Source organism: Myxocyprinus asiaticus, chromosome 27, assembly GCF_019703515.2.
Source record: "Myxocyprinus asiaticus isolate MX2 ecotype Aquarium Trade chromosome 27, UBuf_Myxa_2, whole genome shotgun sequence".
Classification (NCBI taxonomy): Eukaryota; Metazoa; Chordata; class Actinopteri; order Cypriniformes; family Catostomidae; genus Myxocyprinus; species Myxocyprinus asiaticus.
This window is the reverse complement of record NC_059370.1, coordinates 4,853,668-4,876,770: the sequence shown is the minus strand read 5'-3', so window position 1 is coordinate 4,876,770 and position 23,103 is coordinate 4,853,668. Positions and strand designations below refer to the sequence as shown.

The following is a 23,103-nucleotide window of genomic DNA, read 5'->3' as shown; positions in this document are numbered from 1 at the left end:
GCCTCAAACCCGTGGGTAAGCCTCTGGGGTGGATCACTTTCTTACGAAGGTGAGCCGCGACCGCAACGTTGCCATGGACATATTCTCGCAATGAGAACATGACCATCCACGAACGCTGTCTCCGCATGAGCAGTGCCCAGACATGAAAGACAGCGATCGTGACCATTAGAAGGCGTGAGATAACGAGCACAACCAGGAATAACACACAATCGGAAAAGCGTCTTTAAAAAGACGCGTCTTTAAAAAGACGTTCCGTGTGTGCGCTCTTTTAGAAAAATATATACTCTTTTAGAGGGGAAAAATGCTCTTTCAGAAAATATACTCTCTAGCTTTTCTGCCGAAGCGCCCAGGGGCGTTCTCTGCAGTGCACCAGTGCAGAGGAGGGAGAAGCCGCTGAAATGCACCGTCAGATCCAGCAGAGGTGAATGAACAGTAGTATTCAGCTCAGTGAGCATGACCGTTTGGCTCCGAAGAGAAAATCTGAATGAGTGGTTGCATACCAGCTCCTTTTATACCCGTATGTTCGGGGGAGTGGCATGCAAATACCACTCGCCAATTTTCATTGGCCTTTTATCAAAGACCAGAGGTGTCTCGGCTCCCAAGAGTGACCCCCTAGTGTCACTACATCGACACCAACGTCGAGTGAGTGACAGATAGGGAATGACAGTTGTTTCTCAACATTCTCAATCCAGCAGCCAACTTTAGAATTTTTGAAGGGTTGGCATTTGTTGTCATTTGTTGGGGCAGTTTGAAAATGACAGTAATGTTTTGTTTGTTTTTTTTTCAACATTCTAAATCTATCAACCAACTTAGAATGTTTGAAATGTTGGAGTTTGTTGGTGTTTGTTGGGGCAGTTTAAAAATTACAGTTTTTTCCCCCGACATTCTAAATCCAATAGCCAACTTTAGAATGTTTGAAGTGTTGGCATTTGTTGGGGCAATTTGAAGATGACTGTTGTTTCCCAACATTATAAATCCAACAGCCAACATTAGAGTTTATGACATTTTTGCATTTGTTTGTGTTTGTTGGGGCAGTTTGAAAATGACTTATGTTTCCTGACATTCTAAATCCGAAAGCCAACTTCAGAATTTTTGAATTGTTGGCGTTTGTTGTCATTTGTTGGGGTAGTTTGAAAATGACAGTTGTTTCCCAACATGCTAAACCCAACAGCCAACTTTTGGAGGCTTAAAGTGTTCTCATTTGTTGTCGTATGTTGGGGCAGTTTGAAAATGCCAGTTATTTTCCCCAACATTCTAAATCCAACAGCCAACTTTAGAAAGTTTAAAATGTTTCCGTTTGTTGGTGTTTGTTGGGGCAATTGAAAATGACATCCAACATTCTAAATCCAAAAGTCATCTTTAGAATGTTTGAAATGCTGATCTTTTTTTTTTTTTTTTTTGCTGAGGCAGCTTAAACCAGTATAAATGTAGTATTTAGTGAGCACCATTTTTGGGTGGATTGGAGAGGGGGTTGTGGAGCTTTCCTAAAAATACTAAATAATCATGATTAACATCCTTAAGGACCTGGGCCTAGTTGCAAGAAACCTCTTTAGCTGTGAAAACCATTATTATTTGTAAGGGTTTTCTTAATTTAATGGGTTTCTTGCAACCTGCAGCTGGATTTGTTAAGTGGAATCAAAGAGTTAATTAATTCCTTACTATTCCCAGTCCTACACACACAATCAGAAATGTTGTGTATGTAAATAATCCCATGCATACAGGAAGCACCTGTAAATCAATCTCATAAACAGCTCAAATCCAGACCTCACCACGTGTTTCTCTTATCTTCATTTTTTTACTCTGTAATAATGGGATAAGAGGGGTGGGGGTCTCCTGGCACGTCTTTTCTCATTAATGGATGTTAATAAAACCCTCCTCAGACAGAACTATACAAACCCCATGACTGAAAATAGACTGTCATAACCATCACAACGTGCTGACTAGACAAAACATCTGGATCTGAGAGACATGCCACAGACTGAGCTGTACATCAATAAAAACAAGCAACAGCACTTGTAGCGGCTGGGCAAATCAGGCTACAGTCAGTTCAGTCATCTAGCGCTATCTGCCTAAACTTTTGACTTCTGCAGCAGTGCTTCAATCTGCAACTGCTTTCAGTCTAGAACAGCTTTTAGTCTTGAACTCCTTTTAGTCTAGAACTATGCTAGTCTGCTTAAACTGCTTGTCATATTGAAGTATCCTAGAATTGTTGTTAGTCTAGAAATACTTAGTCAAGTAGGGTTATAGTTCAACTACTTCAACTCTAGAACTGCTTAAAATCGAGAATTGCTGTTTGTCTAGAACTGGTTCAACTGCTTGTAATCTAGAAATGTTTTGTGTCTAATACTGCTTTAAATCTAGAACTGCTTTTGTGAAGAACTGCTTTTAATCTGAAAGGTTTAAAGTTTGAGACTAAGAGGAAAAGCTTTTAGTCAAGAACCTCCTTTAGTGGAGAATTGCTTTAACATCTTGTGGTCCAGACAGAGCTTAGAATTGTTCAGTCTAGAATTACATAAACTTTGCAACTGTTTGTAGTCTAGAATTGCTATTAGTTTAAAATTGTTTTACCCATCAACAGCTTGTAGTCTAGAATGGGTTTGTATCCAAAACTGCTTTAAATCTAGAACTGTTTTCAGTTTAGAATGAATTTAATCTTGATTTTTTTTACATTTAAAACAGCTTTAACAACTTGTAGTCTAGAAGTAGCCTATTATTGCTGTTAGTCTAAACCTACTTTAAATATAGAAGTGATTTCATTCTCAAATGGCTTTTAGTCTAGAACAGCATTAACATATTTGCGCACCAAAGCCTCTTGCAATTGAGAGTGGCATCTGATTGGCTGTGCTCACCCTCAGCACTAGTTAAGGCTTTGAATAATTGGCTCTACCCTACAGTGCTTGAGTCTCAATCGCAGTATGCTCCACCAGCAAATCAGCAACCAAACTGTGTGTATCTTCTAATGAAGTAAAATTAATAAGTAAAGATGGATTGAGGAAATGAAACACTAAATACTTGCACTGGTTCTCTTTGCAAAAAGAGAAACTTAAACCCCCAATTCACTGATGCTTTAGACTTTTGTAAGGTCATCAAATTGATTGCATTGTTAATATTGTGAATTCAACAACTAATTTAATGCCAGCCAGTCAGTGTAAGAGGGTATTGTGTTCCAAATTGCAATAAACAAAACAACAGCACAGCTCTTACTAAAAGAGAACATTCTCAAACAATCCCAAAACATCCTAAAATGTCTTGTGATTGCATTTCTTGGCAGGAGTACACCATTGACGTGTTCTTCAGGCAAAGCTGGAAAGATGAACGACTGAAGTTTGAGGGACCAATGAATATTCTGCGTTTGAACAACCTGATGGCCAGTAAAATCTGGACTCCAGACACATTCTTTCACAATGGGAAGAAATCTGTTGCACACAACATGACCATGCCCAATAAACTACTGCGTATCCAAGACGACGGCACCCTACTCTACACCATGAGGTAACCACACAACTTTGGTGTGTTTATATGAAGTAATTGCTTCTATAGTTCTGCTTTTTCAGGAGTTAAAGCATAGAACTGCCACCACTAACATCAACTGGAGAGCTGTGTGCTTCCAAAGTTTAGAGGAATAGCTCACCTAAAAATAACAATTGTGACATGACATCCTCATGTTGTAGTATTGTATGTAATTTTTGCTGTGGAACACAAAGATTAAATTCACACCATAAGGCAAATGCTCAAATTCGATTCTTTACTAAAGATTCATATACATTTTTCTACATGGAAAGGAGTCATGTTTGGTGGGATGGGTGGGGCCTGTCCCCACCACTTTATGAAACAGCTCACAGCTTTTTTGTCACAGCTCACTATCTGTTCTGGTGAAATCACAAAATGAAAAGCAAACATGTCCCCACTCCTGATGTTCATCCAATGACATACAGTGATAATTTTGGTTGGTTAAAATAAGAAAATATATAAGCCATCTTGTAACAACCAGCTTTTCTGTGAAACCCCCACCTCTTTTTAAAACAAAGTCACACCCATGTACATTGGCCCAAATTTGCCCGTGGTCTATAAAAGTGATGCTCCTAAACTGACCTTAACTGAGATTGGCATATTCATCAGAAGTAAACAAAATCAAACAAGGTAACACTTCATTTTACAGTGTCTCTGTTACAGTGTAATTACCCAAGTAAGTACAACATACTAAATAATGTAATAACATGAAACAACTTGTCCTTAATATGTAATTAATTATGGAACAGCATGTACTTGCACATTGTAATTATGTATGTGTAATAGACAAGAATTATGAAATGTGTGTAACAGGCCAGACTTGTTACATACCTATTGGTGTAATAGGAAGATCTTGTTACATACGTGGAACAGACAAATGTTGTTACATGTAATAGCATTATAATTACATAAAAATTACAGAATAGTATATAGTATTAATCACTGTAAAATAAAGTGTATCTAGACTGTACTTAAGTGTACTTTATGTGTAAGTATATACCTTAACAAGCTGTGCTTAAAGGTGCACTCAGTTTTTATGCAGTTACTGTTGGTATTGTAGAAATTCACTATTCAAAGTCAGTCATGATTTAATCTAAGAGTGAAAATGTCCAATAACAGGGCAGTTGCAAAGATTAAGTGAGTAGTATTCGACTGGTCATGTGATTCTAACATGGTAGCCCCCACAAGGGGACCATCTCCATGTAGAATAAAACAGCTTTTATGAGTTTACTAATATGACTGGTGTCTTTAACTCATGTGAGTGCTCATGATTTTATATATATGTTTCAAAAATACAATTCATTGCTTTAGAAGTACAACCTTTTTATTGAGGAAAATATTACTGAGTGCACCTTTAAGTTTAAATTGGCTCACTCATACACAGCTGAATACATGTAATAGCTTCATAATTAAATTAGAATTACACAATATTGCATAGTATTAATCACTGTAAAATAAAGTGTATGTAGATTGTACCTAGGTGTACTTCATGTGTAACTACATACCTTAACAGGTTGTGCTTAAGTTTAAATTAGCTCACTAGTACACAGCTTAATACATGTAATAGCTTCATAATTACATTAAAATTACACAATATTACACAGTATTAATTACTGTGAAATAAAGTGTATCTATACTGTACTTAGGTGCACTTCATGTGGAACATACATACAGTACAAGATGTTATTAAGTTTAAATGAACTCAGTGGATGCTAATACAAGATTTAAGTGTACTTACACATCCACCTGCCTGACATGACATGGACGTTAATGAACAAGACATGCACAAATGTTTTTAAGAATATAAAACCTTTATTATAACATCATATTGATAGTAAAGATTTCTCACTGAATTTCTTTAAAAAAAATAAATAAATAAAGTAAAATAAAAAATTACATATATAATTTTTTTTATACAGCCATTCATTTTAGCGCTGCAGCTTCAGGGAGCTGGTTTTATCTAAAATAAATAAATAAATAAATAAATAAATAAAATTACATTCTCATAATCAAGACAAAATACAACAAAATACATTTAAGGTACTATAACAAAATAAATTTACTGCATAATAAACAGCATAATAGACAGCACTATATATATATATATATATATATATATATATATATATATATATATATATATATATATTTTTTTTTTTTTTTTTTTTTTTTTTAGGGAAAAATATGAAACAGACCTGTTTGTCATATTCACCAAACCATACTTTTAGGACAACATGAATTATTGTCACTAATTAACTATTAAATAATGGTAAAACCATAGTTTAGTAAACACCTACTTTTATATAAAGTTGGGGCTACTAACTAAACAACATCTTCCTTTGTAGACATTATTGTATTGAAATAGAGAAAACATTTGGCTATAATGCATAACTTTTTTATATATAAAATAGAATTGTATTGTACAATGTGACAATTGATTCACTTGTTGACTTAAATTAGATTTAGGACCACAGTGCTACTAAATGTTTAATCTTTTTTACTCATTTTGTCCATATTTGTCTGAATTTCAAAAATAGAATTCAGTTTTTTCTTCTCCTGCTGTTAATAGTTAGATAGTTAAAAAAAGAAAAAAAACTAGCAGGGTTATGTCATTACAGTACACAAACTCTATAATACAATCTGTTTACGCAGTCAGATCACTGCATTTAATAATCCTTAATTTTTTCAGTCCACATTTTAACCGTCTTTGCAAGTTTATATATCAGCAAATATCAAGCAGCACTTCTTCCATCACATGTCGTTTTTTCACAGGCGATGCCCAGGATTCAATGTGATGTCATTACAATGGTCACGTGATAAAGCGGTTCAGTGAGACGTCGGCACCAAAACAAAGCGGTGAAAAACTGGAAGAATCTCATCAGCGAAAATTTAAAGATGATATCATACAAATCATCAGACAATATTAGACCTCAAAAAAAAAAAAATAAATAAATAAAAAAAAGACAATATTAAGCTTATTAAATGGCTTCAAAAAGAAAGTGTCAATCAGAGGTGTGGTTTGCAGGATAAAAGTTAATTTATTTGACATTTTTTTATGTTATTGTAATTTTAATCATTCGCTTAAATATTGTATTAGCATCTAGTGAGCTATATAATAGTGAATTAATTTAAACTTAAAGGTGGAGTAAGCAATTCATGAGAAAGACTGTTAATATTTGAACTTAACAGCCAAACAAACACACCCCTACCTTCAGTGCTCCTTCAGAAGCTCTGCACCCCAAATTCATGCATGCGCAATAGTGTTGTGTGGATCGGTCCATTTATTTTCCCATTTACAGAGCCAGGGCTGTGTACAAACATCAGATTTTTTTTCAGCGCACACACAGAATGGACAGCTAGCGGACTGTGAAGTGATATTCGCGGAATTTGACAAAAAGTGTATTGAATTAAAATGACGTACTCCAACTTTAAGCACAGCTTGTTAAGGTATGTAGTTACAAATGAAGTACACTTAAGTACAATATAGATACACTTTATTTCACAGTAATTAATACTGTGTAATATTGTGTAATTGTAATGTAATTATGAAGCTATTACATGTATTCAGCTGTGTACTAGTGAGTTAGTTTAAACATAAGCACAGCCTGTTAAGGTATGTAGTTACACATGAAGTACACTTAAGTACAGTGTTGATTACATAACTTGGTGTATATTTTTTTTAATTATTTACAGTGATATTTCAGTGTTTATTTCCGTATTTGTGCATTGTATTGAGACACTGCCAGAGGAGACTGCATAACAAACACTTAAATGCATCTTGACACACTTATAATACTTAATTTATTTTTATATATATTTTTTTTAATAGTATAATAAGTATAATTAATTAATTACATAGTTAATTACATGCATGCTTGTGTGTAATGGTGTGCTAACATGTTATAGTTTTTGATTCTCTGTCTCTAGACTGACAGGCTGGTGGAAGTTCAGTGCAGGACTATATACGTAAAATCTGTAATTTTTAGGTTACAAACTGGTAATTACAAGGGTATTATGCTATAAATGTGGTTTATGAGGACTTTTCTAGTGTCCCAATAAATCAAATAGCTTAAAAAAACATACTAAACGATGTTTTATTGAAAATGTAAAAGTGCAGAATTTTTTGTGAGGGTTAGGTTTAGGGGTAGGGTCAGGGGATAGAATCTATAGTTCGTACAGTATAAAAATCATTATGTCTATGGAGAGTCCTCATAATGATAGCTGCACCAACGTGTGTGTGTGTGTGTGTGTGTGTTTTCTTCAGATATAATTTCTACTTGGAACAAAATGCAACATTTGAACAGTAAAACCAATTTTGACAACCTGAATTATACCCATACACACAGTAGACCCATTTTGTTTAAAATAATGTGGAAATCACATATAGAAACTTTTTTTTACGCTTGTGATAGTATTTGACCATGCAAAGCCCACCCAAAACCAATGATTTGTTACAACATTTGCCTGTTCCATGTATGTAACAAGATCTTCCTATTACACAAATACAGTTGTGCTCAAAAGTTTGCATACCCTGGCAGAAATTTTGGCATTGATTTTGAAAATATGATTGATCATGCAAAAAAAAAAAAAAACTGTCTTTTATTTAAGGATAGTGATCATATGAAGCCATTTATTATCACATATTTGTTTGGCTCCTTTTAAAATCATAATGATAACAGAAATCACCCAAATGGCCCTGATCAAAAGTTTACATACCCTTGAATGTTTGGCCTTGTTACAGACACACAAGGTGACACACACAGGTTTAAATTGCAATTAAAGGTTAATTTCCCACACCTGTGGCTTTTTAAATTGCAATTAGTGTCTGTGTATAAATAGTCAGTAAGTTTGTTAGCTCTCACGTGGATGCACTGAGCAGGCTAGATACTGAGCCATGGGGAGCAGGAAAGAACTGTCAAAAGACCTGCGTAACAAGGTAATGGAACTTTATAAAGATGGAAAAGGATATTAAAAGATATCCAAAGCCTTGAAAATGCCAGTCGGTACTGTTCAACCACTTATTAAGAAGTGGAAAATTCAGGGATCTCTTGATACCAAGCCAAGGTCAGGTAGACCAAGAAAGATTTCAGCCACAATTGCAGAAGAATTGTTTGGGATACAAAGAAAAACAGCTTCTGGCACACTGTAATTTGGAGTGATGAGACCAAAATAGAGCTTTATGGTCACAACCATAAGCGCTATGTTTGGAGAGGGGTCAACAAGGTCTATAGTGAAAAGAATACCATCCCCACTGTGAAGCATGGTGTTGGCTCAATGATGTTTTTGGGTTTTTTTTTTGGAGGGGGGGGGGCTCTAAAGGCATGGGGAGTCTTGTGAAAATTGATGGCAAAATGAATGCAGCATGTTATCAGAAAATTCTGTCAGACATTTTGCATTCTTCTGCAAGAAAGCTGTGCATGGGACGCTCTTGGACTTTCCAGCATGACAATGACCCTAAGCACAAGGCCAAGTTGACCCTCCAGTGGTTACAGCAGAAAAAGGTGAAGGTTCAGGAGTGGCCATCACAGTCTCCTGACCTTAATATCATCGAGCCACTCTGGGGAGATCTCAAACATGCGGTTCATGCAAGATGACCAAAGACTTTGCATGACTTGGAGGCATTTTGCCAAGACGAATGGGCAGCTATACCACCTGCAAGAATTTGGGGCCTCATAGACAACTATTATGAGGGTCATTTCATTTTTTTCTTTGTTGCCATGTTTTGTTTTATGATTGTGCCATTCTGTTATAACCTACAGTTGAAAATGAATCCCATAAGAAATAAAAGAAATGCGTTTTGCCTGCTCACTCATGTTTTCTTTAAAAATGGTACATATATTACCAATTCTCCAAGGGTATGCAAACTTTTGAGCACAACTGTAGGTATGTAACAAGACTGGCCTGTTACACACATAATTGCACACGTAATAAATATTGTCTATTACACATACATAATTACAATGTGTAAGTAAATGCTGTTCCATAATTAATTACATATCAATTACATGTTGTTTCATGTTATTAAATTTAGTACTCTGTACTTACAGTTGAAGTCATTAAAACTCATTTTTTAACCACTCTACAGATTTCATATTAGCAAACTATAGTTTTGGCAAGTCGATAAGAACATCTACTTCATGACACAAGTAATTTTTCCAACAATTGTTTACAGACATATTGTTTCACTTTTAATTGACTAAATCACAATTCAAGTTGGTCAGAAGTTTAAATACATTAAGTTAACTGTGCCTTTAAGCAGCTTGAAAAATTCCAGAAAATGATGTCAAGCCTTTAGACATTTAGCCAGTTAGCTTCTGATAGGAGGTGTATTGAACTGGAGGTGTACCTGTGGATGTATTTTAAGGCGTACCTTCAAACTCAGTGCCTCTTTGCTTGACATCATGGTAAAATCAAAAGAAATCAGCCAAGACCTCAGAAAAAAAAAAAAAAAAAAACTGTGTACCTCCACAAGTCTGGTTCATCATTGGGAGCAATTTTCAAATGCCTGAAGGTGCCATGTTTACCTGTACAAACAATAGTACGCAAGCATAAACACCATGGGACCACGCAGCCATCATACCCCTCAGGAAGGAGACGCATTCTGTCTCCTAGAGATGAACGTAGTTCGGTGAGAAAAGTGCAAATCAATCCCAGAACAACAGCAAAGAACCTTGTGAAGATGCTGGAGGAAAAGGTAGACAAGTATCTATATCCACAGTAAAATGAGTCCTATATTGACATAACCGACACTGCCCCAAAACCGCCATAAAAAAGCCAGACTACAGTTTTCAAGTGCACATGGGGACAAAGATCTTACTTTTTAGAAAAATGTCTTCTGGTCTGATGAAACAAAAATTGAACTTTTTGGCCATAATGACCATCGTTATGTTTGGAAGAAAAAGGGTGAGGCTTGCAAGCCGAAGAACACCATTCCAACTGTGAAGCATGGGAGTGGAAGCATCATGTTGTGGGGATGGTTTGCTGCATGAGGGACTAGTACACTTCACAAAATAGATGACATCATGAGGAAGGAAAGTTATGTGGATACATTGAAGCAACATCTCAAGACATCAGCCAAGAAGTTAAAGCTCTGTCCCAAATGGGTCTTCCAAATGGACAATGGCCCAAAGTATACCTCCAAAGTTGTGGTAAAATGGCTTAAGGACAACAAAGTCAAGATATTGGAGTGGCCATCACAAAGCCCTGACCTCAATCTGATAGAAAATTTGTGGGCAGAACTGAAAAAGTGTGTGCGAGCAAGGAGGCCTACAAACCTGACTCGGTTACACCAGATCTGTCTGGATGAATGGGTCAAAATTCCAACAACTTATTTTGAGAAGCTTGTGGAAGGCTACCCAAAATGTTTGACCCAAGTTAAACAATGTAAAGGCAATGCTACCAAATACTAACAGTGTATGTAAACTTCTGACCCACTGGGAATGTGATGAAAAAAATAAAAGCTGAAATAAATCATTCTCTTTATTATTATTCTGACATTTCTCATTCTTAAAATAAAGTAGTGATCCTAACTGACCTAAGACAGGGAATGTTTTCTACGATTAAATGTCAGGAATTGTGAAAAACTGAGTTTAAATGTATTTGGCTAAGGTGTATGTAAACTTCTAACTTCAACTGTACATGGGTAGTTGCACTGTAACAGGGAAATGGTTTCGGTACAGCAGGGGGAAAAAAAAGAATCTTTCTTTAAATTATTTATTTTGAAAACACAGTGGCTGATGGGCAATAATTCTTATTGAGAAGGCTCATGTATACATGACTGCACTATTTCTTGAATGACATTAAAATACAAAACTGAAGAGACTCTTATATGCACATTGTATAAAAACATAAATAATGTTTTTTTTTTTTTTTTTTGGTGAAAATGACCGTCTGACTCCTCAATATTCAGCCTATTACAAGACTTCTTGCCAAATAAATAAATAAATGCACATGAAACATTGATTTCAGTTGAAATTATTTTATTAGCTTACTTGTAGAGATCGCACAGTGATCCAAGAAGCAGGAGATACAGCTCACAGAACCCGGATAAGCGGTCAGATACGTGGATGTGCGGTTGTTACAGAGCAATATCGGACCTCAGGATGGTGCCATTGACCAATCAGAATCTAGTATTTCAGAGAGCTGTGTAATAAACATGCATATATATATATATATATATATATATATATATATATATATATATATATATATATATATATATATATATATACACACTACCGGTCAAAAGTTTTGTAACACTTGACTGGAATGTTTCTCATGATCTTAAAAATCTTTTGATCTGAAGGTGTATGCTTAAATGTTTGAAATTAGTTTTGTAGACAAAAATATAATTGTGCCACCATATTAATTTATTTCATTATAAAACTACAATTTAATAAGTTTTTGAAATTGATGACTTGGACCAAATAATAAAGAAAAGCAGCCAATATGTGCCCAACATAGATGGGAACTCCTTCAATACTGTTTAAAAAGTAACCCAGGGTGATACCTCAAGAAGTTGGTTGAGAAAATGTCAAGAGTACATGTCTGCAAATTCTAGACAAAGGGTGACTACTTTGAAGATGCTAAAATATAACACAGTTTTGATTTATTTTGGATTTTGTTTAGTCACAACATAATTCCCATAGTTCCATTTATGTTATTGTATAGTTTTGATGACTTTACTATTATTCAAAATGTGAAAATAAAAAACAAAAAAAAAATTATAATAAAGAATGAGTAAGTGTTTCAAAACTTTCTACCGGTAGTGTATAATATATATAAACATTGTTATTTTTTAACCCAAAAGTTGGATGATTTCACCTAAATATTTAATAGTTAATAGCAATTATTAACAACAATAATCAATTTCTACTGTAGCAATTTATGGTTGCCAAACTTGATAGAAACTTGGTGCATAGAATTCAACTGATGTGAAGTTACAGGTGTGTGTAAATCAGCTCTAGCAACTTTGAACACTGCTCATCCAATCAGAATTTGGAGAAGAAACTATCTGTTTTAAAATCCTCATTTAAACCTTGATACACCCTGTAATCCTGAGCATTAAATAAACATCAAATGAACAACCCCATTAATCTCTCTCTGGCTCCCACAGTATGACAGTCCTCATGCTGCTGGGCTTATTGATTTAACCGCTAATTAAGTTTCATCTCAGTTTGGAAATGTGACTCTCACTGTTCTGAGAGCTGAATACATTTTCTCAAAACCAGTGACTTCCTCTTAGTTCAAGGAATAGTTTGCCAAAAAACTGAAAATTCTGTCATCATCATGTTGTTCCAAACCCATATGATTTACTTTCATCCATGTACCACATAAGGAGATGTTAAGATTGACCACCTTATTTACCTTCCACTTGTACTGAATAAAAAAAATAAATAAATAAATAAAAAAGATGCAATAAAAGTGGAAGGTGACTGAGACCAACATTCTTCCTAACATCTAATTTTGTATTCCAAAGAAGAAAGTCAAACAGGTTAGGGACGACACTCATGAGGGTGAGTAAATTATGTCAGAATTGTAATTTGTGGTGAATTATCCCTTTTAAGCAGAACACTTCTCTTCACAATAGACATTTTTAAGAGAAAACGTTATTAACTGTAGAGCCACACATCCTCATCAATCCAATTACCTCAAAATGAAACAGAAAGAGCGGAATACATGATATATTGTCATGTGTCATGCACACAAGCAGCCTGATGTAGGCATCAAACAACACAGCCTTTGGTGATGACTCTTTTCTCTGTTCATCTTGACACTGCTCCAGAACACATCATGACACTTCAGCACATACCCTCACAATTTTCTAATAAATTGCTCTCTCACTCAGCTGTTCCTGTGTTCACAAATGCATCGTGTCACTGCAAAATCAGTGAGTGGCTGATCAAGACTGGGAGAGCAGGAGGAGAAAGAGAGAAAGACAGAAAAACTCAGAAAGGAAGAGGAAGAAAGAGATAGAGAAAATACTGAAATCGAGGAGGAATAACCTGAGATCCAAAATGGATATCGAGGATTCACATTTATAAGGCTACTAATTAGGCTAAGATCTCTGTTTGAAATAGTTGTTTTAAGTCAACATAACTGGGTTGCATGATTAATCAAAATAAATAGGATATTGTGATATTGTCTTGTGCGATTGTTAAACTCTAAAAGGCTTTGATTTAATTTAATTAATAAATAGTCACCATGCGCTCCACACTTCAAAGTGAATGGATAGCACTTAAGCTGTGTGCAGGGTTGGGGAGTAACAGAATACATGTAACGGGATTATGTATTTAAAATATAAAATATAAGTAACTGTATTCAACTACAGTTACAATTTAAATCATTGATATTTAGAATACAGTTACATTCAAAAAGTATTTTGATTACTGAAGAGATTACTTTGCATTTTATTGTCATTTGTTTCATTTAATATTTAGTCCTTTCAGATGGAAAACATTTATACATATAAATGATGCGATCCAAAGTGCATTTGAACAGTGGTGAAACACTTTCTTATGATGTGTTACATTCATACGAGCAGACAGAGAAGTAAGTTTGAAGTAAGTTTGGAGCAGAAGAAATAGAAATAAACCTTGTGTAAATTGTCAGATTTTCGCTAATCTAAAATGCTATTTCTAGCCATTTTACATGCACATGTTATCAGGCACGATCATATTTTTTATCAAGAAAATTCACGTTGGATCATAACTTCTTTTTTTCTAGTAAGACCTTTGATATTAGGGTAAAATTGTATTCTTGATAATTTTTATATTGTTTTCCTGTAAAAAATATCTAAAAATCCTTAAAACAAAATCAATTTGATTTATCTTGTTTTAGAAACAACACTGCATAAGATATTTAGGTTTCTCAGAGAATGTATTTTTAATGAGTTTTTAAAGTCAAAACAAGTGAAAAACATCTACCAGAGCTGAAGAAGTAATCCAAAGTATTTAGAATACGTTACTGACCTTGAGTAATCTAACGGAATATGTTACAAATTGCATTTTACAGCATGTATTCTGTAATCTGTAGTGGAATACATTTCAAAAGTAACCCTCCCAACCCTGAACAAAGGTACCAAAAACGCTCATGATACAGTGTTTTCAGCACGTTTAAGACTCGCAAAATATGCACATGCACCATATGAACTCTTGATTCTTGAGATCTATAATCTCTTGAGGAGCTTTGAGTTTGGCTTACGTTAGTTTCACTTTATTTTCACATTTACTGGATTTTGTTAATAGAGATGTACTGCATTCTATTAGATTTAGAATGAGAAGCGTATTTAAAAATCTTGTGTGACCTACACAGAAAATACAAGGTCTTTGTTCAGTTTTCAGTTTTCCTGAGTGGCCTGAGTGTTTGAAAAATATAAAAATAATATTACTATTGTAAAAAAAAAAAAAAACTAATATCCAATATGACAACAAAGTCATCAATAATATTAATGATGATGATTATGATGATGATGATGATGATAATAATAATAATAATAATAACTTTTATGTATTGTATTATTATTATTATTATTATTATTATTATTATTATTATTAATGCATTAATGATATTATTATTTGAATAATAACAATTATTGTTAGTAGCAGTAGTAGTAGTATCAGTATTAAATTAATAATATTCTAGTTGATTGGGTAAACACAACAAACAAACAAACAAAAACTATTAAGGTGTTCCTTCAGTTTTCTGCCAAAATAAAGTGCCAGAGTGTTTGAAATAGATTACTATTGTATAATAAAAGGTTAATATGCAATATAATAATTCAGACAAGAAGACAAAGAACAATAATAATAATAATAATAATAATAATAATAATAATTATTGTTAATAATATTCAGTGTGATTTATGCCTTTTTGTTCTCTTAGCTTTGATTTCTAAGTGGCAGGGATATGAAATTCTAAATGTTTATCCATAGAATGATTTATTTTATTCTTTTTTACCAAATTGTGCATGCCTATTGTAAAATCACACCATTTAAAAGTAATTAGTGTGAGTCCAAACAAATATTAAATTAGCATTTTATTTTTTCAGTACAGTGTGTCTGAAAATTTTGGTTTCAGACAAGATCGTTTCATTTTGGTTCATCACTGCTACTAATAATGTAAATACTGTAAGATTTTTGTGTTTTTCTGTGTCTATGCAAATGGCAGATTGACGGTGCATGCTGAGTGTCCAATGCATCTCGAGGATTTTCCCATGGACTTCCATTCCTGTCCGCTCAAATTCGGCAGCTGTAAGTAACAATATCTGGATTCATTCATTCATTCATGAAGTTCTCTTTACTGTTTTTTTTTTTTTGTTGTTTAAGGCAAGCATTACTATTACTATTGCTCCTAATTAGGGTTATAGATTTGAACAATAAGTTCACAATTCAGGGAATTTTGAATTTACAAAAGTCCCACCATAACATTATTGTTCTAATAAACTCTAGACCGCTGTCAAACGCCACTCCTCACATGCCCACAAAATGACGTTTCATCACAATGTAAAAACATTGTCAGTGAACCGGATAGTTAGTGCATAGCAAAGAGGGTTGCATATCCATAGATAGACAGTCACTAACGTTAATGACTGAATAGAATATGTCAGGCATATTGTTTTACACACAGACCAAAAACTGTTTATTTGTATACAGCATAGAGTTCTCTAGTATGTTATAAACTGAGGCGGCTTATTTGTCTCGTCTTTGTCATAAAACATAAACAGAATATGAAAATCTCTTACACAGGATTACTTAAAGCAGATGCTCCCAAATAAAACAAGGCCAAACACTGAATGAGTTGATGCTTAGATCCTGCTTCATGGAGCAAATGCTGACATGCTACTGAGTGACTGAAGGAAAGTTGAGTAGGTGCTCCCGGGTCAATCTCTGCGCTTATCTGTGTTCTTCTTTTTTTCTCAACCACCAATTTTGACCAGGTGCAACATTATTTCCGGAAAATATGGTACATTGATGGTGGGACAATGCATATCTAGAGACCAGAATGTTATAGAGACTTGGGGGTGGAGCTCTTTTGACTTGAGCCAGTAAGCAACCACCTAGCAACCACAGAGAATGACCCTAGCAACCACTAAGAACACCATAGCAATGCTCGCAAAGTGTTACAAATCACTCCGAACACCTAAGCAACCACATAGCAGCACTCTGGCATCCATACAGAACACCATAGCATTGTGGTGGCGAGTTTAATACAGCCGAGCGCCACTCATATTTCTGAAGATCTAGTTTAGTTTTAAATTTCAAACAATCTTTTGGAAGGTTTTAATTGTGTCCACACTCCCTACAGATGCCTACACAACAACGGAAGTGACGTACACCTGGACAAAGAATGCATCTAACTCTGTGGTGGTAGAGGAGGAGAGCTCTAGACTCAACCAGTACGACCTTCTGGGACAAACTGTGGGCAACGAAACCATCAGATCCAGCACTGGTGAGTTTTCAGTGTGTTTCCTTTAAATACCAATGGTGGCTCTAAAAGTCCTGGACACTGAAGTCAGGTACACTGGTGGCCAAAAGTTTGGAATAATGTACAGATTTTGCTGTTTCGGAAGGAAATTGGTACTTTAATTCACCAAAGTGGCATTCAACTGATCACAAAGTATAGTCAGGACATTACTGATGTAAAAAACAGCACCATCACTATTTGAAAAAAGTCATTTTTGATCAAATCTAGACAGGCCCCATTTCCAGCAGCCATCACTCCAACACCTTATCCTTGAGTAATCATGCTAAATTGATCATTTGGTACTAGAAAATCACTTGCCATTATATCAAACACAGTTGAAAACTATTTGGTTATTTAAATGAAGCTTAATATTGTCTTTGTGTTTGTTTTTGAGTTGCCATAGTATGCAATCTGAAGATTTTATACAAAGTTGTACACTACAGTCTTCAAAGACAAAGGACAACTGGCTCTAACAAGGACAGAAAGAGATGTGGAAGGCCCAGATGTACAACTAAACAAGAGGATAAATACATCAGAGTCTCTAGTTTGAGAAATAGATGCCTCACATGTCCTCAGCTGACAGCTTCATTGAATTCTACACGCTCAACACCAGTTTCATGTACAACACTAAAGAGAAGACTCAGGGGTACAGGCCTTATGGGATGAATTGCAATGAAGAAGCCACTTTTGAAACAGAAAAACAAAAAGAAAAGGTTTGAGTGGGCAAAGAAACACAAGCAGTGGACAACAGATAATTGGAAAAGAGTGTTATGGATCTTAACCCCATTGAGCTTTTGTGGGATCAGCTAGACTGTAAGGTGTGTGAGAAGTGCCCGACAAGACAGTCACATCTATGGCAAGTGCTACAGGAAGTGTGGGGTGAAATGTCACCTGAGTATCTGGACAAACTGACAGCTAGAATGCCAAGGATCTGCAAAGCTGTCATTGCTGCACGTGGAGGATTTTTTTGATGAGAACACTTTGAAGTAGTTTAAGAAGTTCTGAAATTTTTTTTCAAACTATAATAGTAATTTTTCACATTATTAATGTCCTGACCATTGTGATCAGTTGAATGCCACTTTGGTGAATGAAAGTACCAATTTATTTCCATAAGAGCAAAATCTGTACATTATTCCAAACTTTTGGCCGCCAGTGTGTATAAGATTGATGTGCAGGCTTGTCTGATGTTTTCAGGTGTCACGCCAGATTTGTCCATCTCTCTATTACAATTAATGAAGCACTTGTTTGTTCTGTTCACCTAAATCTGCTCTGTGAAACAATCTCTGGGCAAGACTCAACAATGCTGCCTGACACTTCCTCAATATCTCTCTTTCACACACACACATCTCTGGCTTGCTGTAATATTTCTTGCATGCTAGCATTTGGTAGTTCTGTAAAGTGAACACATACTCAAGGTGGGGTGAGACAGAGGCCAGAGAACATACAAGATATTCTACTTCACTTGAGCGCAAGGAAACCTCACAGGAGCTTGAGGGACTACAGTATATTACAAATGGATAGCATAGGCTACATTTTGCAAGTCATATATTATAGAGGTTAACCGTTTAAATAATTTAAATTAAAATATAGAATTACACAATTTTAATTATACAGTATATATTTCTGTCCCACGTTATATATACAGTATGTCTTTAACTACTATGCACTAAAATTAAAATACATACAGTACAATGTATGTGTAATTACATGTTGTTCTGCAAAATTCTCACAAGATTCACATGTACTGCTAAAGAGGTTGAGGTATGGGTAGGTTTAGGGGTTAGGGTAAGGGTTGAGTTAGGGTTAAGGTTAACAGTGTAACTACAGATGTACGTAAATGCAGGTACTTTAAATGTAAGAACACATGAGCTGGTCTCCATCTATATTTGAAACTGCACTTGTCACAAACACATGAATGAACACATCGACCCGATATCATGTTGAACTCATAATAATGGACATGTCAGGATTTTGTTCCACATATTTTCGATTTTCTACATATGTGTTGCCACATGAGTTCAACGATATTGTTGGTACTGTATTCTGTACAGAGGCAGAATATTTGTACAGATGAACAGGGGCAGAGCTATATGGCTCGATTTGCGAGTGAACAGGACACGTTTTGAGCGTGCACATGCGCTCTCTGAGCAAGAGCAGGGAGATTTCATAGAGCAGCATATATTTCAGAATGCATGTCCTGTTTTGTGCAAGAGCGAATGAAATCCGAGTGCGAGTGGAGAGTTTTGTGCTCACGCATCCGGTACATGGATGTGCTCTCGACATTTAACAGTATATAACGCAATATAGCTATGGTCTGTTAAGCTGGAAAACGGTCTGTAAAGCTATTAATTTATTTTTTCTTCACAATACAATTTTATTGTGATTATTTATCTTTTGATTTCACTTGGTGAATTTAAAATCATTCTCTGCACCTCCCCTGACATACCCTGGTGTGCTTCCCATTTTGAAATCCTTGGATCTACTCAATACTTTACTAGCTAATTCTCTTAGTGCAAGAACACATGTTAATTATGTTTAACAGGACAGCTTGCTTGCAATTTGCTGGCCTGGCCAAGCATCAATGTCTACATTTACGTACAATAAAACGGAGTGACTGTTTGCACCAGGTGTAAATAGCACCTGCCATGCAGCGCTGCTGTTTGAACTCCAATAGTCTGTTGGAAAAACGGAAAATGACTCATAATATTTCCTATCACGGTGACGGTCGGGGAGTTGAGAGAAAGGTTTGATCCAGGAACTAGGTGGGGTATGTTGATTGCACGCATTCCCTTCCTCATCCTCAGCGAGAGAGAGATGACTTTCTTTGGCATCGGTTGTGTGTAGATTGTATCGCTCCTTTTGCGATAGTCTCAGGAGACCAACCTGTTCCAAATATTGTAACCATGTTTTTTAGGCAGAAACCTAGTTTTGATGTAATTTACTATGGTTTTACTACAGTAATATGGTGTTAATATAGTAACCATGTTTAATCTTATGGTTACTATGATTTTACTACATAATACAATGGTGATACTATGGTTACTGTAGTGAAAGTATGGTTATTTTTTGTAATGGGTCATTAGGGTTCCCTATCTGTCACTCACTCGACTTTGTGTCGATGTAGTGACACTAGGGGTCACTCTTGGGAGCCCGAGACACCTCTGGTCTTTGATAAAAGGCCAATGAAAATTGGCGAGTGGTATTTGCATGCGACTCCCCCCGAGCAAATGGGTATAAAAGTAGCTGGTATGCAACCACTCATTCAGATTTTCTCTTCGGAGCCGAATGGTCATGCTCACTGAGCTGAATTCTCACGACTGTTCATTCACCTCTGCTGGATCTGATGGCTCTTTTCAGCGGCTTCTCCCTCCTCTGCACTGGTGCACTGCAGAGAACGCCCCTGGGCGCTTCAGCAGAAAAAAGAGAGTATATTTTCCTGAAAGAGTATATTTCTCTAAAAGAGCAGCACACACGGAACATCTTTTTAAAGACGTGTCTTTTTAAAGATGCTTTCCGATTGTGTGTTATTCCTGGTTGCAGTCGTTACCTCTCAACTTCAGACGGTCACGATCGCTGTCTTTCGTGTCTGGGCGTGACCCACATGGAGGCAGCATTCGTGGATGGTTCATGTTCTTACTGCGAGAACATGACCATGGCAACGTTGTGGTCGTGGCTTGCTTTCTTAAGAAGCTGACAATATCGTGGGAGGCACCTTTTACTGCCCGGTCCCAATTTCTCAGTTCCCCCGCCCTCACCCCCCTCGATGGCGGGGCAGCCGGGGGCTATACAGCAATTCCCCTGGTGGATAAGGCGCTCGCGGTGCACCTATGCCCGCAGAGCGCCGCCACCTGGCACGGACGCCCAAAGCTCCCGTCCAAGCCCTGTAGGTTCACGTCATCCCTGACAGCCAAAGCCTACAGCACTGCTGGACAAGCCGCCTCTGCCCTGCACGCCATGGCTCTCCTGCAGGTCCACCAAGTCAAGGCGCTAAAAGAACTGCATGAGGGTAGTTCCACCCCAGATCTGATGCAGGAACTACGCTCGGCGACCGACCTCGCTCTTCGAGCGACGAAGGTCACGGCACGGTCTCTCGGGCAGACGATGTCCACATTAGTGGTCCAGGAGAGCCACCTTTGGCTCAACCTGGTCAAGATGGGTGAGGCCGACAAGACACGGTTACTTGCTGCCCCCATCTCCCAGGCTGGCCTATTCGGCGACACCGTCGAGAACTTTGCCCAGCAGTTCTCGACGGCAAAGCAGCAGACGGAGGCTATCCGGCATATCCTGCCCCGGCGCAGCTCAAGATCCCGCACCCCGTCTGCTCGTAGCCAAGGGCGTCCCCCTGCGGTGACTGCACCAGCTCCGCCGCAGCCTGCCCCTTCGGCCCGGCCCCGGCGTGGAGCCCACCGCAGGAAGCAGATGCCACCCTTCTCATGGCTGGCCACCAAGAAACCACGAAGGTTGTCAAAGCGCCCCTGAGATGGGCAACCCAGGGCCAACAAAACCCACTGCATTGGAGCTGGTAGTAAGACCACTCCATCCCCCGGTGGAGGGCCGGGTGGAGAATCTTTTGTTGCCTTTTCATTTGATTTTGCCGCATGCCCAAGTGGCTGCGGTACCCAACATTTCAGCAAAAGAGCAGTTTCCTCCTTCCCTGGGTCACATCCCTGGTGTGCACGGTCATCATCATGATCACCGTCCACCTTTTTTACCTTGCAGGATTGGCGCTCCAGCGGCAGTCTCCCCGCCCCTGCATGCCCAGCTGTGGCACACATCTGCCCCGATGTGACAGTCTCCACAGGTTGTGAGGATAGGCCTCTTCCTCCCTCGTCCCAGGCTGTTCCGGGGTGGTCACAAGGAGCCAGGTAAGTGCTTCGATGTCCCTAGACTCAGCACGGCCATGACATGTTGTGGCGCCCCGCTGCGAGGCCCCACCTGCCGGGACGTCTGACGATGTTATCCCTTTGGTCCCCCTTGCGCGGAACTTGGATGCGTGGCTTAAGCTTTCCAATCCATCACGATGGCTGGTCCGGACCGTCCGACTCAGCTACATGATTCAGTTAGCCAGGCGTCCGCCCAGGGTTCAGCGGTATCCACTTCACCTTGGTGAAGGACGAAAATGCTGCTATCTTGCGCGCGGAGATCGCCACCCTCCTACGGAAGGGTGTGATAGAACCTGTCCCTCCGGCCGAGATGAAGAAGGGGTTTTACAGCCCCTACTTCATCGTACCGAAAAAGGCGGTGGGTTGCGGCCAATCTTGGACCTGCGAGTACTGAGGCTTTACACAGACTCCCGTTCAAGATGCTGACCCAAAAACGCATTCTGGCGAGCATCCGGCATCAAGATTGGTTCATGCCGGTAGACCTGAAGGACGCGTACTTTCATGTCTCGATTCTAACTCGACACAGACCCTTCCTGTGGTTTGCATTCGAGGGTCAGGCATATCAGTACACGGTCCTCCCTTTCGGCCTGTCCTTGTCCCCTCGCTTCTTCACGAAGGTCACAGAGGCAGCTCTTGCCCCGTTAAGGGAAGTGGGCATTCACATTCTCAACTATCTCGATGATTGGCTAATCCTAGCTCACTCTCGGGACACGTTGTGTGCACACAGGGACTTGGTGCTCTCGCAACTCAGCCAAATAGGGCTTCGGGTCAACTGTGAAAAGAGCAAGCTCCTCGCAGTTCAGAGCATCTCTTTTCTTGGTTTGGAGTTGGACTCAGTCTCATTAACAGCGCGCCTCACGAACGAGCGTGCAAAGTCGGTACTGATCTGTTTGAAGGCGTTCAAACAGAAAACAGCAGTTCCACTGAAACTCTTTCAGAGGCTCCTGGGGCATATGGCATCCTCAGCGGTGGCCACCCCGCTCAGGTTGATGCATATGAGACTGCTTCAGCACTGGCTTCAGACTCGAGTCCCGAGATGGGCATGGCGCCACGGGACACATTGCGTGGCCATCACGCCGGTCTGTCACTGTCTCTTCAGCCCTTGGACCGACCTCTCGTTTCTACGGGCAGGTGTTCCCCTAGAGCAGGTCTCCAGGCACGTTTTGGTCACGACAGATGCCTCCAAAATGGGCTGGGGCGGTGCTGCATTGGCACATCAACTGCCTCAAGTTGTTGGCAATTCTGC

General features: G+C 38.0%; 1 protein-coding gene across 1 annotated transcript in view; it reads left to right on the top strand.

Annotated features, from left to right (window-relative positions):
- Positions 1-23,103, top strand: part of LOC127418150 (gamma-aminobutyric acid receptor subunit alpha-2) — a 145,882-nt gene that overhangs the window by 53,704 nt on the left and 69,075 nt on the right. Inside the window, exons 5-7 of the mRNA XM_051658569.1 lie at positions 3,272-3,492; positions 15,679-15,761; positions 16,816-16,959. Of these exons, the coding sequence (XP_051514529.1) occupies positions 3,272-3,492; positions 15,679-15,761; positions 16,816-16,959 (448 nt within the window). The remainder of the gene's footprint in view (positions 1-3,271; positions 3,493-15,678; positions 15,762-16,815; positions 16,960-23,103) is intronic.